The sequence below is a fragment of the Pinus tabuliformis genome, chromosome 2_2 (genome assembly GCF_031772625.1).
Source record: "Pinus tabuliformis cultivar Carrire ecotype Pingquan chromosome 2_2, CPIR1, whole genome shotgun sequence".
In the NCBI taxonomy this organism is placed as follows: domain Eukaryota; kingdom Viridiplantae; phylum Streptophyta; class Pinopsida; order Pinales; family Pinaceae; genus Pinus; species Pinus tabuliformis.
The window spans coordinates 1,014,534,804-1,014,553,971 of NC_142300.1; the positions used below are offsets into that span (position 1 = coordinate 1,014,534,804).

The 19,168-nt window shown below is 40.4% G+C and overlaps 1 protein-coding gene across 2 annotated transcripts in view; it reads right to left on the bottom strand.

Annotated features, from left to right (window-relative positions):
* Positions 1–17,915: 17,915 nt before the first annotated feature.
* LOC149196814 (uncharacterized) overlaps positions 17,916–19,168 on the bottom strand; it is a 211,818-nt gene continuing 210,565 nt past the window's right edge. For both annotated transcript variants that reach the window (XM_089405656.1, XM_089405657.1), the window contains 2 exons: positions 18,958–19,104; positions 17,916–18,550 (listed from right to left, as the gene is read on the bottom strand). In XM_089405656.1, the coding sequence (XP_089261782.1) occupies positions 18,369–18,550; positions 18,958–19,104 (329 nt within the window). In that variant the 3' untranslated portion in view covers positions 17,916–18,368. The remainder of the gene's footprint in view (positions 18,551–18,957; positions 19,105–19,168) is intronic.

Consider the following 19,168-nt stretch of genomic DNA (forward strand, 5'->3'; position numbering starts at 1 on the left):
GAAGGTTGGCAAGGCTATCCTAAAAACTTCATGGGGTCCTCAACACTCTTCCCTATCGAAGACAAGCTTCGTGAGAAGTCTGACTATCACGGATGGAAGATGTCTCTCGATTTGACTTTAGAGGATCATGAAGTGTTGGACCATGTGAGAGACAATATTGTTGCGCCTCCATTAAATGCATCTGCTGCTGCCAACAGCAAGTGGACCAAGGGAGAAGTCAAAGCAAAGAAGATCATCTGGGACTCTATCGACAAGCGCCTGGTGGCATATGTTTCCGAGCTAACCACCTCCAAGGAAATTACGATAGACTAGTGAGTTTATTTAAAGTTAATGACGCAAATCAAGTTTTGTTCCTTAAAAATAAGCTGAAGGAAATTAAGAAGGGCAAAGATGAGAGTATGCAAGCATATTTCTTAAGGATCACTGAGATCAAAAATGATATCCTATCTATTGAGGAAGTAGTTCTTGACAGGGAAATGACTATCACAACTCTTGGAGGACTGCCATTTGAATGGTATATATTCAAGACTACTCTTCTCAACAATAATGTCATCCCAGGATTTGAGGAATTGATGGATAGATGTATTCAAGAAGAAACAAGGATGGAAGAGCAAGAAATGCCCGCACTTAAAGGCAATCCCTTTGCCTTTTCTTCTCATGCTAAAAGAAGAAACAATTCTGGGGCTAAATTCAAAGGAAAGGTTGAACCGAAGGGTGGAAGAAAAGGACGATGTTACAATTGCAACAAAATGGGCCACTATGCGAGGGAGTGCCCTGATAAAAGGGACTCACACCATGACGATGACCAAAATCACTCTCAAGGCAATCAAAGGAATGACAGGTCAAATGACAGAGGTAAAAGAAATGCCAGAAATCAAGGAAGAGGACAACCCTTCAAGAAGGCAAGAAACTCCAGGTATGAATCTAACGTTGTTAATAATAAGCAAGATGAATATTGTCTACCAGCGGCCCTCTCTACTATTGCTCCCCCGGACTCACTGGAAAACTGACTTATTGATAGTGGTGCCTCAAGGCACTTCACTGGTTACAAAGAAGCTCTCTCTAATCTGATAGAGAAGGAGACCAACCTGGAAATTGTTCTTGGCGACAACGCAAAATATCTCGTGAAAGGCGTAGGGAATGTCACTCTTCAATTGAATCAGGGTAATACAATTCATTTGCAAGAAGTCCTATATGTACCTGATCTCAAAAAGAACTTGGTGTCCGTTTCGGCAATGGAAGACAAAGGCTACAAGGTGACCTTCATCAATGGCAAGGTACATGTATGGAAAAATAATTTTAAAGAAGCTTTCACTCTTCGGTTTCGAGTCGATTCATTATATCAGGTCGGAGGAAGTCTGCTGGGTCTCATGTCTTGTGACACATCACTTCAGTCCGAATTATGGCATTGGAGGTTTGCTCGCCTTCATTATAAAACTCTACCCAATGCAAGACAAATGGTGACATGGATGTGCGAGTTCTGAGTAGAGCAAGAAGGTGTATGTCCTAGATGTGCCGAAGGGAAGCTCAAAAGGGGACCATTCCCCTCAAGCCAAAGCAAGACCTCTGATATATTGCAGTTGGTTCACTCAAACATATCTGGTATGATGCTTGTGAACTCCTTGGGAGGATATTTATATTACCCCACTTTTACAGATGATTATTCTCGCAAGACTTGGATATACTTCTTGAAAAAGAAGGATGAAGTGTTCACTTGGTTTCATCACTTCAAAGCCTTGATCGAGAATCAAACCAAAAAAAAGATCAAGATCTTAAGGACTGATAATGGAACTGAGTATGAATCCAATGAGTTCCATGAATTTTGCAAAGAGGCTGGCATTAAGAGGGAGACTACAACACCATATACTCCTGAGCAGAATGGTGTGGCAGAATGGAAGAATCTTATGATTGTGGAAGCTGTCTGTGCTATGCTCCATGATCAAAGGCTTACGAAGTTTCTATGGGCCGAAGCTGCGAATATCATTGTATATGTGCAAAACTGATGCCCTTATCAAGAATTGGGTTCCAAGACTCCCGAAGAGATGTTCACTGGTAAGAAACCTGACGTATCTCATTTTAGAATTTTTGGAAGTTGTGTATATTTTCATGCGCTGAAGGAGAAAAGAAATAAATTGGGTGCATATGGAAAGAAAGGAATCTTCGTGTGCTATAGCGAAAATACTAAGGGATATAGAATCTTGTGCTTGGTCAAAGGGAAATCGAGATTAGCCATGATGTCACCTTTGACGAAGATATCGCTCTTAGCAAAGTTGACAATCTTCCTACTCAAAGGGGATCTAAAGACGCTGACACCAGGGAACTGAAGGAAAAGGAAGATGAGACGATGCTCGGTGTGGAAGAAGCTATGGATCCTATTGATCCCCCTCCGCAAGAGCCTTCCTCTTCTAGGAAAAGGCCTTCATGGCTTAGGGGGACACTTGATGATGCTGAAAGACACATTGCACCCAGAGGGACTTTTCTGGAAAGTAAGAAGCCGACCAGGTATAAGGGATACTTGACCATCATGAGCACGATCATCCAAAATGAGCCTTCATCATTTGCAAAAGTTGTCAAACATCAAGTATGGAAGGATGCTATGACTGAGGAATATGAGTCCATCATGAAAAACGATGTCTGGGATGTGGTCCCCAGACCCCAAGACAAAGCAGTTGTCACTTCGAAATGGCTTTACAAGATAAAGCATGCAGTTGATGGAAGTGTTGAAAAGTATAAGGCTCGTTTTGTCGCTCGTGGCTTCTCTCAGAAGGAAGGAATAGACTATGACGAGATATTTTCATCCATTGCCCGATATACCACCATCTGTTCGATCATAGCCCTTGCTGCTTCGCAAGGATGGAACCTACATCAGATGGATGTCAAGACTGCGTTCTTGCATGGTTCGATCAAATAGGAAGTCTATATGGAATAACCCAAAGGATTTGAGATTCATGATCGGGAATCTCACATGTGCAGGTTGAAGAAAGCCCTCTATGGGCTAAAGCAGGCACCCCGAATGTGGTATGAGAGGATCGATAGCTACTTGATGAAGTTGGGATTCACTAGGAGTGAAGCCGACCCTAACCTTTACTTTAAGGTTGAAGATGACAAACCTCTCATACTGGTGTTGTATGTTGACGACCTCTTTCTAACAGGTGCATAGCCTCTCAATCAAAAATGTAAGAGGGAGTTGGCTTCTGAGTTTGAGATGAAGGACCTAGGACTGATGCACTATTTCCTAGCACTGGAAGTCTGGCAAAAACCAAGGGAGATTTTCCTATCTCAAGGAAAATGTGGTGAAGATATTGGAAAGGTTCGGTATGGTGGACTGCAAGCCTGTCACTGTTGAAGTTTCTTTGTCTACTTAGTTAGAAACCCTGCATGCACTTTATCTGATTTATTCCTACCTACTTGTTATGTTACTTAACAAGTTATTTACAATGTAAATACTGAAAATAAACACTACTGCATGCTCAACATATTATAGATCAACAACTGAAAGAAACAAAAACAATCACACCATATGACACCATTATTTTTGGACCAATGTCCCTGGAAAACCCAATGTGGGAAAACCGGTGCAGCTATCTGAGGGTTTTCTTATTAAGCAATAGCAGAGTACACTCTGGGTGTCGAAACTGGACTACCCAACAGAGAGTTTCCTTGGTAGTAATACCTCTCAATTTGAGACAAATCTCTTGGCTGAAACCCCGGATAAACCTTTCAGCAAGTCCTCAGCTCCAATCTGCCTCAGAAACCCCAGCGTCTGCCCTTTTTGCACTACGTCAGCCCCTCTCTTCCCAGCGCTGGCCCTACGTCACCTTGAATGGGTATGTGTCAGCCTTATGAGGCCCTGCGTCAGCAACGTTGGCCTCTCTGAGGCTCTGCGCAGCTCCCGACTGCCTCTGAGTGGCCTTGCGTGAGCCTTGGCGGCTACTATGTCACTCTCTCTAGCTACTTGCTACTCTTCCGGCACCATCTCTGCCTCTCTGTCTCTCTGTACTCAATGCCCCTCAACTGCAACTCCCGATCACTAATTCTATCTCTCTTAGCAAACCTTGCTCTAGAGAATAGAATGACTTATCACTCTGGTGTACTCTCCAAGTGACCCTCAAGCCTCCTCTTATACTTTTCCTGTTGACATATCAACGACCAAGATTAAGTCTCTAATCAACAACTAAGATTAGATGTGGCTTGATCCATGTCTTTTGGACCATTCTAACATAGTTTCATATTAATACACATTAATATTTTATTTTCCCTAAGTTTAGACTTAGGGACTCCATTAAATTTTTTAATTATTTTAAAATCTCCTGAACTGTTTAGAATCTTCCCAAACCCTTTCTGAGTATTGGAGATCTCATGTGCCCTAACCTCTCCACCAAATTTCGTGGTTAGAGCACATCCGATGCTACCCCAAATCAACACTCCCTCTTAGCAAGGACTGTGCTCTAACAATACTCCTCACTGAGTATTACTCTGATCATCTGACATCGGTCCATGCGCTGATGCTAGGTCTGCTGCCCACCAGCCTCTTGCCACTGGCACTGCTACATCTATACGACAGCTCCCTCTGCATCCATGCTGTTGCTGGTCCTTTCTCCCAGCACTGCACCTCTTCTCATCATGTTGCATCGTGCTGCCCATTGCTGCATTGCAACTCAGTTACTGAGAAGTAAGTCATTGATCTCCCAATTTGACCTCTTTATTGGGCTAGAGACACCCACTGATGCTGAAGGTCCCTCTGCCGCTGACAAGTGCTCCCTCTCTGACCTCTGCACTGCTGCAAAAACTCCTTGCATCTCGCACCGTTGCACACCACTTTGTGCCATTCTGCACTGGTGCAACACTCCTGTGCCTCTCGCACCACTGCAGCCTGCTAGCCTCACGTTGTCTTGAGACTCCTGCATTGTAGCTCTCTCTTCCGCTCCATCCACATTCGTCTCTACCTGACTCAGCGAGTCCTGCTACTCCTCTTCGGGGCTCCCGTAGCAAGGTCTAATTCAAGAGGTTGGGTACCTCGAGGATCCTGCCCCTCATCGTCTATAGTCCTCCTGACTACAACTCGATGTCTCCCCACTTTCGCTCAAGTGGTGCGTGTGCACTCATGGCACAGTCATTGTCTGTCAAAACTTCCTTCTTTGCCCTTGCTGGTGCTGCCTTAGTCTCGGAAGACTCTCCCTTACTCTTCTTCCTTAGACATTAGGTCACATAAAGACCTAGCTCTCCACAGTGGAAGCACTTGATCTTGGAGAGATCCTTCTTCTTCCACTTTTCCTGCCTTCCCTTAGATGCTAGGGCAACATCTTCCTCCTCCTGCTTGACTTTGATCCCCTTGCTGTTGCTACCCGTCTTCGACTGCCCTCTGATTTCTTCTTGGCGAAGAGCCACACACATCTTGTCCCAAGGTGGGAGAGTCCCTCTGCCCAATATACACTGGATAAATATGTCCCAGTCTTCTGAAACAACATTAAGGGTTGTCCCCATCATCAACTCCTGATCCGGCGTGGCTTCTATAACAGTGAACTGATGTCGGATCTCATTCAATCCTCCGAGGAAGGTGTCAATTGGTTCTCCCTTCTTCATCTGATATGACCTCAATTGATTCTCAAGTAGCATTCTTCTCTGCACAGAAGTACACTGGTACAATTTCTTGAGAGCCTCCCACATCTCATATGTTGTTTCCTTCTCGGCAATGTGTGGTACTACATGATCCTTGACCCTGTCAAGGATCATGCTCTTGGCCCTCGCCATTGCCTCCTCGTACTTGTTGTTATCATTGGGGTTAACTGGGATAGCAATTACCTTCAAGGCAAAGTTCCTGACACGATTTCTGTCAAGTACGGATAAGATTCTGGCCTTCTAGACTGCAAAGTTCGACGCTCCGTTTAGTCTACCCTGGTCTCTTACTCCATGTAGTGCCATGATACTCTTCTACTTCCCTCCTGGAAGTTCTTTGTTTGACTCCTCCAAGTCTCTACTTCCCGTCTGGAAGTTCTCTTCTGGACTCCCTCTGAGTCCTGATTTCCCTCCTGGAAATCCTTCTGCCACTGTCGAAATGCCCCCTACTCTAATCGCCATGTGCAACCGCACCATTGATCTGGGTTCTTCGATTAGAAACCCTCGGCAACAACTCCCTCCTCTTGGCCTTGCTTTGTCAGGTACTGTTATGACTACAGTAGTGCCATGATGCTATTCTACAATACCTCACCAGCTCCACTCTACAATATTCCCACAACCTTCTAAACTCCAGCAACCTGAAGGTGAGAGCTCCTAGGCTCTCCGCAATCCCGACACCAGCAACCCAGCCTCCTCAGCCAACTGCATCAGCCCTCCCAGCTTCTGTGTGGCTCTGCGTGAGGCTTCCTTTGCCTTCCTTAGCTTCTACGCTGCCTCTTCCCGGCTCACCCTTGATGACGCAGGGACTGCGTCATCCTTCCCTTGTTGCTGCTCTGCTAGAAACAACTACTGTCACCTCGAGACAGTTGTTTTCTGCTGTTATTGCTCTGCTCAGCTGATGTCCTCAGTGCTCTTGTGATCTGCAATCACGCTCTGATACCATGTTGAATTTTCTAGGTCTACTTAGTTAGAAACCCTCCATGCACTTTATTTGATTTATTCCTACCTACTTGTTATGTTACTTAACAAGTTATTTACAATGTAAATACTGAAAATAAACACTAGTGCATGCTCAACATATTACAGATCAACAACTGAAAGAAACAGATACAATCACACCATATGACACCATTATTTTTGGACCAATGTCCCCGGAAAAACTCAATGTGGGAAAATCGGTGCAGCTATCTGAGAGTTTTCTTATCAAGCAATATCATAGTAAAATTTGGGTGCCGAAACTGGCCTACCCAACAGAGAATTTCCTTGGCAGTAATACCTCTCAGTTTGAGACAAATCTCCTGGCTGAAACCCCAGATAATCCTTCCGGTAGCTCCTCAGCTCCAATCTGCCCTAGAAACCCCAGCGTCTGCCCTTTCTGGACTGCATCAGCCCCTCTCTGCCCAGTGCTGGCCCTACGTCACCCTGAATGGAACTGCGTCAGCTTTAGGAGGCCCTGTGTCAGCCTTCTGGACTTCTGCGTCAACAATGTTGGCCTCTCTGAGGCTCTGCGCAGCTCTCGGCTGCCTCTGCGTGGCCTTGCGTGAGCCCTGTTGGCTACTGTGTCACTCTCTTTGGCTACTTGCTGCTCTTCCGACACTATCTCTGTCTCTCTATTCTTAATGCCCCTTAGCTGAAACTCTCGATCACTAATTCTATCTCTCTTAGCAAACCCCACTCTAGAGAATATAATCATTGATCACTATGGTATACTCTCCAAGTGTCCCTCAAGCCTCCTCTTATAATTTTTCGGTTGACATATTAACGGCCGAGATTAAGTCCCTAATCAACGGCTAAGATTAGATCTGGCTTGATCCATGTCTTTTGGACCATTCTAACATAGTTTCATATTAATACACATTAATATTTTATTTTCCCTAAGTTTAGACTTAGTGAATCCATTCAAAATATTAATTATTTTAATATCTCCTGCACTGTTTAGAATCTGCTCAAACCCTTTCTGGGTATTTGAGATCTCATGTGCCCTAACCTCTCCATCAAATTTCGTGGCTAGAGCAAATCCGATGCTACCCCAAATCAATAGTGACTACCCCGATGGAGCTTGACTTCAAGAAGCTAAGTGGTAGTGCTGCCGGACCTGTTTTACAAAACGCTATCGAGTCGTCAACGCATCGGAGCATTGATGTTCTTGGTGAACTCCCGTCCGGATATATGTTTTGCAGTCAACACGTTGAGTCAAAATATGGTTGAGCCTAACCCCACACATTGGATTGGTGCCAAGAATCTGTTGAGATATCTTCGTGGCACAATCACACATGGTTTGAGATACACTGTCGGAGATGTGAGACTACATGGATATACCGATGCTGATTGGGTAGGAAATATGGGGGACCGAAAGAGCACTTCCGGGTGCTGTTTCTCTTTGGGATCTGCGTCGATATCCTGGATGAGCAGGAAGCAGAAGTCAGTGGCTTTGAGCATCGCTGAGGCAGAATACATTGCTGCTAGTATGGCCTCTTGTGAGGCAGTGTGGTTGCGGAAGCTCTTCAGTGAGTTGTTTGGATTCACATTGGATACTACCGTGATCCTGTGTGACAACCAGAGTGGGATTTGTTTATCAGAGAATCCCGTATTTCATGATCGCTCCAAGCACATCGATATCAGGTACCACTATATCTAGGATATGGTACAACGGGGAGCAATAAGGCTCCAACATATCGGTACAGATGAATAGGTCATCGACATTTTGATGAAGCCCCTACGAAAGGTCAAATTCTTGACTTTCCAAGAACGACTAGGTGTCGTTGAGAGACCCTCTTATGAGGGTCGTGTATGATGCATATATTGAGCTCTGGGAGCTCCAGGGGGGTCGGCGTACTTCTTGGAGCGACATGCGACCACAGGGCGACTCACCATCCCCTGGTGGTGCACTATGTACAAGGTGAAAGATTTAACCTTCCCCTGTGACACCCTGTGGCGACTATGGGACAGGATGATTAGTTCTCCCGTGGCGACTGTGGGGTAGGATGATTAGTTTTCCCGTGGCGACTGTGGGACAGGATGATTAGTTCTCCTGTGGCCACTGTTGGACATGATGATTCGTTCTCCTATGGACAAGATGATTAGTTTTCCTATCGAGACATCCTACCCATGTAGTCTGGGACTCATGGGAAGTACCTCTCATCTGATCAATAAGTAGGGAAATGGGGTTAGGGACCATTAGTAGTACTATCGATGGATGCATCGTTGTATCTACCGTATCCCTATGCTAGGATGACTTACATTGATCTGGGATCAGTGAGTGGTATGACACACTCTGAGACTGACTTCGAGTGAGTGGAGGATGGTATGATACATCCTCTATCATTTCTTCTTCTTCATAGTTCAGTAGAGCAAAGCAAAGTCATCAGTGCAAGACAATGCATTTGATGGCTGGGACAGTACTGACGGTCAGACAAATTAGCAGATGGAGTTCTCCCTAGTTGAGAGGGAGTGTTAAAATTGGCAACTAGGGCCAAACTCCATGTGGGTCATCTTATTTATGGAAGCTAATATTTTTCCTAGACTCCTCTTGCCGAGAGGTGTAAGATTGATCTAAATATCATCTGATTTCGACAAGTGTTTATGGAGATATGGATTTATTTGTATTTCCTTGACAAATTGTCAAGGTTGGCCAGCAGCTAAATCTGTGGCACACATGCCCAACAAATCATATAAGTACAAGTGAGGTTGATTCATTATCAACTCATCTCATCTCACTCATTCCTCTCTCTCTCTCCTTAGCTTTGGGTTACACAAGGAGCAACTCACACGTGGGAAGGAGGAGGATGAAGAAAGGACACAGAAGCTGCTGAAAGTCTCTTTGACTAGCGTTGATCAATTGTTGACCTTAGAAGAGTGCGGTTTTGGTGTCGCTGCCTCTCCTAGGCAAGCCACAAATTTTGGCATGCAAACCGAGGCAATATGACCTTTGGTTTGACCAGCATTGACTACCCTAGTTTGGGGCAGCAGGTTGACTTCAGTCAACAACAGTTTGACTATGTTTTTTGCGCTGTTTATGGGCTGTTTCTTCAGGTTGTTCAAGGACTAGTTGACCGGGAAATTGACCAAGCATATTGGAGGTCAATTTCAATCTCGTTTGACTAAGTTTGACTTTGCTGATCTAGGGTTCGCTGCCGTTGATATAAAATTACAAAATTCTGATCTTGTACTATTTCTCTATGTTGAACTATTGAAGATAAAAGAAGATTTGATCAAAGGGTTTCCCCGCATTAGGGTTTGTCCCTAGCTAGCCACCATATCTTGTGTCTCTTGTCTTAGCTTGTTTTTCTGTCGATCATTTAATGTTCTATCTGCACTTTACTTAATGTATATGTGATTGCTAATTAGTGGCTAATAAGAAGAAAAGAAGTAAATTGCTCTAAGCATAGAACATACCATAATTCAACAAATTCCTTATATTGCTAGCCTTTGAACCAACAAACTTAATCCTCTTTTTTACCCATCCATGTACTTTTGCTAATTTTTTTCAAGTTGGTTATTTGACCTAGCACTTCAAATCAACAAGTGTGGACCTTTTTATAGCACATCTACATCCTTACCCAATTGCTCAAGTGGTTGGTCCTTGAACCAACAAACTTAGTCCTCTTTCTTACCCATCCATGTACTTTTACCTTTTTATTGCACATGCACATACTTATTCAATTCCTTAGATTGATGGCCTTCAAACAACCAAACTTAGTTCTCTTTTTTACCCATCCTTTTACTTGACCAACTTTTTTCTTCTTATCCATTTCAAAAATAAACTGGGCACTTAGTCCATTTTGGATCACACCTTTCCATTGGAGAGGATTTCATGGGACATTTAACAAACTATATTCTTATGCATTTCAGAGCTAGATTAGATTAAGCATTTGATCCATTTTTTATCACACCTCCCCAATGGGGAGGCTTTTGTGTCCCATGAAAACGTAGTTATGAAGAAAGTAGAAGCATATAACATCCAACCCCTTCTCCAAGTTCAATTCCACATCTTGTTTGAAGAGACTCTTCTTTTCATTGTTGCAAATTAAGTTTATAATCAAAACCTCTTTAATTTTTCCTTTGTGTGCCTTGATGAGGTATATCCTACCACCTTTGACCAAATGATACTTTTTTTCCCATTAAAATGGTGCTTCTATACCCCATAGGTTACACCACACACATCAAGTGGTGCTTGAAAACATTCCACTTCATCAACACTACTACAATTAATGACAAACTTAACTTTACACCACCTTTTGATTCTCATAGCAAAATTCTTTTGTGAGAAGCTCAATGGACATGGTTGTAAATGATTATATGTTTCAAAACCAATCTCATTAACTGACATTGCAGAAATTAGATTGCATCGAAACCCAAAATTGAAAAGAGCAAAATTGAAAAAACAATTTACCTATTTGTTTTTCACTTGGCCTTGGAACAATCCATTCTCATTTACACTTTCCCTTGGCTCTTGCAATACAATTTCTCATCCATGTTTTCTCATTCATTACTCAATTGGGACTAACCTCCATGAACTTAGCCAACTTTATCTTCTTATCCATATTAAAAGTAGACTTTACATTTGATCTATTTTAGATCAACAATACGCATTGAATTGTTTCCATTATATTCTTTCTTCAAAATTTAGATTAATAACTAGCTTAACTTTCCCCATGGCATTCTCACATTCTCATATTGATGGCCTCAAGTGTGCAAACCATCCAGAGTGGTAAAGTCATCTATTATCATTAGCCTTTTCCATACTATCCTTTTTGTGAGCTACTCATAATTAAAGCTCCCAACAAACTACTTAGATAATTAAAGTCGACAACAAACTGAAACAAGGTTGAGGGTGCTAATTCAATTTGCAAATTGTTCTCCTTTTTCCACTTTACTTTGATATTAAACATACAAGTAGATCCAGCATGAACTCCTCAATCACCTCGACAGGCAAAATTGCTCGTTGAACTAATTCATTCTATGATGGTTTTTTCTTGCTTCTTGCTATATAAAATTTCCAATAATCTTGTTCCATATGTTTTGGGTAACCATGGAGGCACTATTTAGAATAATAATGATAACCACTATTAATTATTGCAAACCCTAGTCTATTTTTCTTGCTTCTTGCTATATAAAATTTCCGCTAATCTTGTTCCATATGTTGGGTAACCATGGAGGCACTAACTAGAATAATAATGATAACCACTATAAATTATTGCAGTCCCTAGTCTGAGAAGATGCGCATTGGTAGGTGCTCAAATTTCCACATCAAGGATAACTTCAACTTGTGCCTAAGAGGTAGCCATCCATACACAAATAAGGGGGGTCCAAAGTTATAACCCAATCATGACCCTCCCAAATCCCATGAATGAATAGAAAGTTAGATCTACATTTGATCTCCAATAAGCATAGTTTTAAAAAACGGAACCAGGTTTTGAAGCAGCCACCTATTTAATCGAGATTCGAACCAGAGCCAAATCAAACCGGATTAAACCAGAATTGAAAAAAATACATTAAATATTTTTATTTAATGGAAGGAATATTTTTAAGACTATAAACCATAATTTTAATCCATTAGAGACATAATATGCAAAGTTTGCTCATCTATATACCACGTAAGGGTGCATATATCAAAATGGCACCAAGTGCACTACATATCATCAACAAAATACATAAGTAATAAGGCTCTAAATGGCCTCTAGACTCCAAAAATAGTGCTACAACTCAAGCTATTAGGCCACACGTGGGATCATCACCGGGAGAAAATAAACATCATTTCACTCAAAGTCTGAGCACTCCTCAAACTCCTTTTCGGCCTCAGTGACAGTACTAGCACTAGCAAAATCAAAAGCAAAAGCGCTAGGCCTAGCGGAACTAGAAGATTCCATATTAACTTGATTTTTTGATAATAACTGTTATGTAAAAAATTAGTTAGTATTTAATTTTAGGTTTAATTAGATGAAAGGGCACGACCATAAGATCATGCCATTTCCCCAAAGGGTGCCCATGGCAGTATATAAGCCAAGAACCCCCATTGTAAACATCATCATCTGGCAATTCATTTATTAATAATTAAGATATATATATATATATATATATATATATATATATATTATCAAGAAGTTTTCACTTCATTGGTATCAGAGCGGTCGAATCTTCTTGCTTGCGCTGGTTCACGCATCCATCCACTGCTGTCACTGTACGTATCACTATTCTGTCCGTTGCCATATTCACAACTGACACCCTGTCCGCCCTCTCCGCACACCGTCTGCCTTGTCTACCGCCCTCGACTCCGCCATCGTGATCCCTGCATCTGTTCTTCCACCTCACGCACTTTCCGCCATACAAATCCTCAGCGGATAAGCTAAGACTCCCGTCCACAGTGTTCTACACACCCCGTCCCAACCGACATCCTCCGCCCCATCCTCGGCCTCTTCCGCTATATTCCCATTTCAAAATAAAGTCCACATTTGTCATACATATTTGGGCTAATTACTCCATCAGTATTCACAAACATCGTTACAGCCGTATGATTGATCCATTGAAGAAATAGAAAACCGTTGAGTGTCTGTACAACACTGATTTGATACGTCCTCATAGCTGTACAATCCTACATATGACCATGCTGCCACAACAAAATTAACTAAAAATATCTGGCAGAGATTTTGTCGTGATAGACGAGAGTTGGTCAAATTATCACTGCTGCCTTCCACAATGATACATCAATTCAATTCAATTGCACCATTCGTGATAAAGAAAAGACGCGATGGTAGTTAGAAGGCGCAACATGTCCATTAGAGAGAAGAATTTATACGCCTTAAATTTAAATTAAGGTTATACACAACATTTTGTTATTGGTAAGATAAGAAGTAAACACAAGGCCATATTAAAAAGGTTAACGGAAAGTATAAAAACTAAAATCCATTTTAGAGAATAAAACTTGAATTATACTTTAAAGAGGATTAAAAATATTAAAGTAACTTTTAGGATAATTATATATATATATATATATATATATATATATATATAAACTAAAAATTTAAGCTGGCAGAGAAATACACGCCCCCACAAACTCGCTCAATGTCGACAATGACAATGGCGGATTTTCAAAAAAAATTGGTGGACGCGGAGCATAAGATAAATAACAACCACGACGAGATCAATAAAAGATTAGATGATTTCGAGATCAAGCTTAAGGGGCAAGCTGACAATATCAAAAAACTTCAAGATACGACAGATGGAATAGAAATAAAGATGGAAAATAACCGTGTCCAAACAGAGGTAGATCTCAGAGAGTCCTTAACATTGCTGAAACTTCTGTGTAAAAAGACGAATTGCAAGCCCGCACAACTACTACAAGAAAATGAAGAGAATTAAGAGCACAACTCATCAGATTCAACAAAGTCAACAGACTCTCATGAAAACGCTGAATCCCCAAAAAAATCAGTGACACCCCACCAAGAAGTGAGTAACGCGACTCTTACAAACAAGCAACTCTAGGATACCTTTACCAATCAACACCCCATTTTTGCTCAACCATTAGTGACATACCAGCGAAGGGCAAAAGTCGAGATGCCTAATTTCAACAAAAACGAAAAAAGCAATGTTGCATGGATAAATAAAGCAGAAGAATACTTTGAGATATATGACATCAATGATGATGACGAAAAGCTCAGGCACGCATCCATGAAAATGTAAGGGGAAGCATATAATTGGTATATGTGGCGGAAAAAGACAACACACGTCATTAGTTGGAGAAAATTTAAGGATGCATTCTTTAGAAGATTCCAAGGTGTAAAGGAAGAAGAGTTCTTTTCAAAACTCATCAAATTACGACAAAAAAGAAGGGTGGACGAATACACTCAAGAATGGGAGACCTTAGTAACACGAGTACGTGGGTTATCAGAGTCTCGTCTAATTCAATCATACGTCTTGGGATTCAAAACCCATTTACAAGTAGAACTTGAGATGCATGACATTACATCAATAGAAGTAGCAAGACAAAAAGCAAAAACAACCGAAAAGAAATTCGAACCAATATTTTGGTCAAAAGCGGAAAAAACATATTCAAGACGAAGAATACCCCAGCATGTGGACTCAAATAATACGAGATATGTTCCACCACATCGTCGTGAAGATGAAAAATCTAATGTGGAAATGCAAAGGATAAAAAAAGGTAAATGCAAACGTTGTGGTGAGAAGTGGGACCCTAAACATAGATGTGCTAAACGAAAAGAACCAAAGAACCTATATAATTGTGAAGCAACCAAAGATTCAAACAATGAAGATTCTGACATAGAAGAAATAGAAGATGCCCCAAAATTCTCACCAGAATTAGATGATGGAAGTATTCCGCAAATGTCATTATCAGTTATGAAAGGTATATCACAATCTCAGACCTTAAAGTTAAAAGGACACATAAAGAAGAACAACGTAGTGGTTCTCATAGAGTCTGGTAGCACACAATTTTTTATATGCAACCGTGGCAAAGAGACTCAATATTTTTTCATTTCCCTTACCAAACATGAAAGTGATAACGGTAAGAAGATTGAAAAGGTGGGGAAATGTCATAAGGTCAAATTGCAGATTCAAGACTTTAATTTAGAGTCTCCGTTCTTCACGGTTACGTTAGGAGGAGTAGATGTAGTCTTAAGTATCCAATGGCTACGAACTTTAGGTACTTATGCCACCAACCACCAAGTACAATTTATAAAATTCAAATGAGGAGGTCAAAAGTACAAATTACACAGATTCCAAGCACCGTGATTCAGATGATGAAGATGATTCAAAAAGGAGCACCCGCTTCTGTAGTACAATGTCACCAATTAGAAATGTTATTTGCAAATATGACCAGTAAAGAGTCACCAGAGATACAAGATCTAATTCGGAAGCATGAAAAAGTATTCCAAGACCTACCTATGAAGACGCCGCCTAATAGGGAAATTGAGCATACAATAGAAGTCAAGGTAGGATCAGACCTTGTCAACATCAAGCCATACCGATATCCACATCACCAAAAAACAGAAATTGAAAGATTAATTTGGAAAGCGAGATCTGTTCATTCAACTTGTCTTGACGATGAACCACACTAGTTGGTTCGAAACGCGTCGACAAAAGAATCCTAATGTGATTTTCGCCAAAGAATCTTCTCTCAACTTGATATGGATCACAGAAGCCTAAATTCAATAATCCAAGACCTTTCAAAGTGTGGGACTTTGATCATCTTGGAATATCTGATCAAGTGGAAGGACTTATTCGAAGAAGACGCTTCTTGTGAGAATAAAACATTTTGTCAACAACATCCGTCGTTACTTATGCTTTGAGGACAAAGCATTCTTTCGAGAGGAAGGCAATGTTATGTAAAAAATTAGTTAGCATTTAATTTTAGGTTTAGTATTTAATTTTAAGTTTAATTAGACAAAAGGGCACGACCATAAGATCATCCCCTTTTCCCAAAGGGAACCCATGGCGGTATATAAGCCAGGAACCCCCATTGTAAACATCATCATCTGTCAATTCATTTGTTAATAAAATATTTATATATATATTTCTGTTTATCAAGAAGTTTTCACTTCAATAACTCATCGAGTTTCTCTATACTTAGTGAGTGCTACACAACTAGTGAGCCTTGGTGAGGATGGTCAACTCAACCAACACTAGGTTAAGCCGACTTGACTTGCCATGTTTTGGCAAGTGTTGGTGAGTTTTTTGATTGCGAGACATATTTGTTAGAACTTAGAACATGCATAGACACATCAAACATAAACAGTATAACTAGTAGATTGTAACAGTTCAGGTTGAAAGAATAAAAACCAACTGATAGAAAAATTCCCAGAATTTGGTCTAACTTTTCGTCTTGTGGAGTACAAATAATGGGGGTAAAGGGTAACCTATTGCCATAATTAATGTTTCCCCTTCTATAGACACAACTTGCCTATTTATCTGTAAATAATCCAGTCGTTGCAACAATATGATATGCATAACCATCGTCATTTCTAATAATCAAGAGTATGTGTAACATTTTGACGAGGGTTGCACATATTGTTGTTTCATTGAGTGGTCTTGGTTTCCTATTTATTAGTATATAGTATATACTAAATGCATGCTCCTCTTTAGCAGTAAGTAAGCTTGTAAAATGGAATAAGCTTGTAAAATGGAACGCCATAACAATGTCTTTCTCACTAAGCTATTTGTTATCAATCAAATTTGTCCCTTGGGAATTAATCCAGAGTCTTGAGTGGAAAATTTAGACTTGCTATACATTTCACCAACAACAAGTCTTTTGCTTCAAAAATTCAAAACCAGTGAATGCTAGAGTCCAAGGGGGCCAGTTTTTTATGGACCTGGCAGATTAGGACCGGTTTAACCAGTCCTACCTGGCCAACGAATCGGGTTTATTGCTCTGGTTAGCAAGCTCAAGCATCTGATCGGCCAGTTTGACCAATTTCTGATTCAACCAGACCGGTTTTTAAAACTATGCTAATAAGTCATGCCATCCGCCCCGGAAGGTTAAGTTTAGTTGCAAATCCCACTTAAAACAAACAAGAGAAGCTCAACATATGAATGTGCCTTGCATGATCCAGATCTCTAGGTCAAGTGTTAAGGAGCACATTAAACTACCTATCCATGTCCCTAGAAGCCTTCACAAAGAACAAAACGCTTATCAACCACACGTTCTACCATTGAGACAGTAGTGTATCTTCTGAAATTCCTACATTGACTATGAAATACAAATACGCATCCAGCTGCACCAATATTATGATAGTAAAAACCCAAATACAATGCAGCAATAACAAATGAATTGCTAAAAACAAGTACCCTAACATATGTGTTGGTTGGAAGCATGTAACTACCTAATAACAACCCGTTTACATTGTTCTTCTGGTTCACACTATTTGCTCAACAAACGAGAGCTAGAGAAACAATGTAAATGATCTAACAGTATGCTTGAAACACATTCTCCCAAAATTCCTAAGACTATTCATACGCTTGAAAAATGTCCAAATGCATTGATGGATGAATTTGTGAAAACTCGTAGATGCATCCTACAAGTTTGACCTCCAAATATAGAGGGAATCTCAATTTCCTAGCCTCAACTAAGCTTCCTCCGCTAGTTCAGAAGCACAAAATTATATTATGCTCTCTATAAAAATATTATGTTCAAACCAGAAGTAGAATTTAAAGTTCAATGAGTAGGTTATTTACTAACAAGATACTGTCCATAAAATAGAATTCAACCACTTGCTAAAATTAAATACAGAGAGTAAAAGAAGAGCAGGTATTGCACATTCACTTTCAAAATGACATCATAACAAAGGTTCGCATTGAATGCCATAACTTTACATATATAGAACGGTTCATATATAGAACTTTACAATACGACAAAAAATGCAAGGTTCAGAATATCAACAATTCCTTGCAATTCATCATATGTCTAACCCCAAACCTAGAGTTGATAGTTTAAGTAAGGGTATGCCAATTGCAGATGGAGATGAAACATGAGCTATACAAATTTTACAGAGTTGGATTATGTACATGATAGATATTCTATCTATGCAAAGTAAACAGTGGCGATAGGAAAGTTTTGGTCACTATGTACAATGCCATTTCAAGTTTTGCAGATATAAGTGCATGGACCAGCTATACATACACATTTTAAAACTTCAAGTCTTAGCTTATTTACACACTCAGATTAGTATAGTCTATCAACTTTGTTTTCAATAGAAGCTTCCTTAAAACGAAATATTGCTTTCATCTTTGGAAGACTAAATTTAATCAAGACGAACACCAGCCAGATTCGGAAGAGTTGCTTGCAACTTCTTAATCTCAGGCCAAGTAACCTTGCAGGCTTGCAAAGATAAAGAGGTCAAATTTTTCAATGGCCTGAGATGCTGTAGACCTGTATTTGTTACACGAGTATTTGAAACGTTCAACGAGACAAGGGCAGTCATTCCTGTATGAAACAGTTACAAAAAACATAATTGAGAGAATTAAAAATCAGCTATGAAGAAAGGACATGGAGAAAAATGGAATGAATATTAGAACTTGATAGGAATTGCACTTTACTTTAGATTCCAAGTTAAAAAAAAATTACTATAGACATTCCAAATTCAGTATTGGAATTGATGGGTATAAAACGATGTGCAATACATTCTGGTATTCCAAGGAACATAATAACAAATTGACCACTCGATTATCTACTTTTAGAATCATGATAATTAACAGTTATTATGAAATCTGATCCCCGGACCTTAAAACATGAACATGTACTCTTAAAATAGGAACAGTAAATTCCTTGATTTGTTAATGAATGAAAATGTTGGTCACAATAATGAAAATAAGGAGAAGAAAGAGAGATACCTGAGACAAATTCTAAAGCACCATCGGTGAGATGGGAGTTTTGTGATAAATTTAATGATGTCATCAAAGTGAGGTCTTTGATATTCTTGACTCCTGCATCTGTAATACTTCCACCACATAGCTCCAATGACTGGAGCTTCTTGAAGTCTGAGCAGTGAATAAAGGATGAATTCATAAGAAATATAATCCAGATTTTAAAATTCAAATCAGG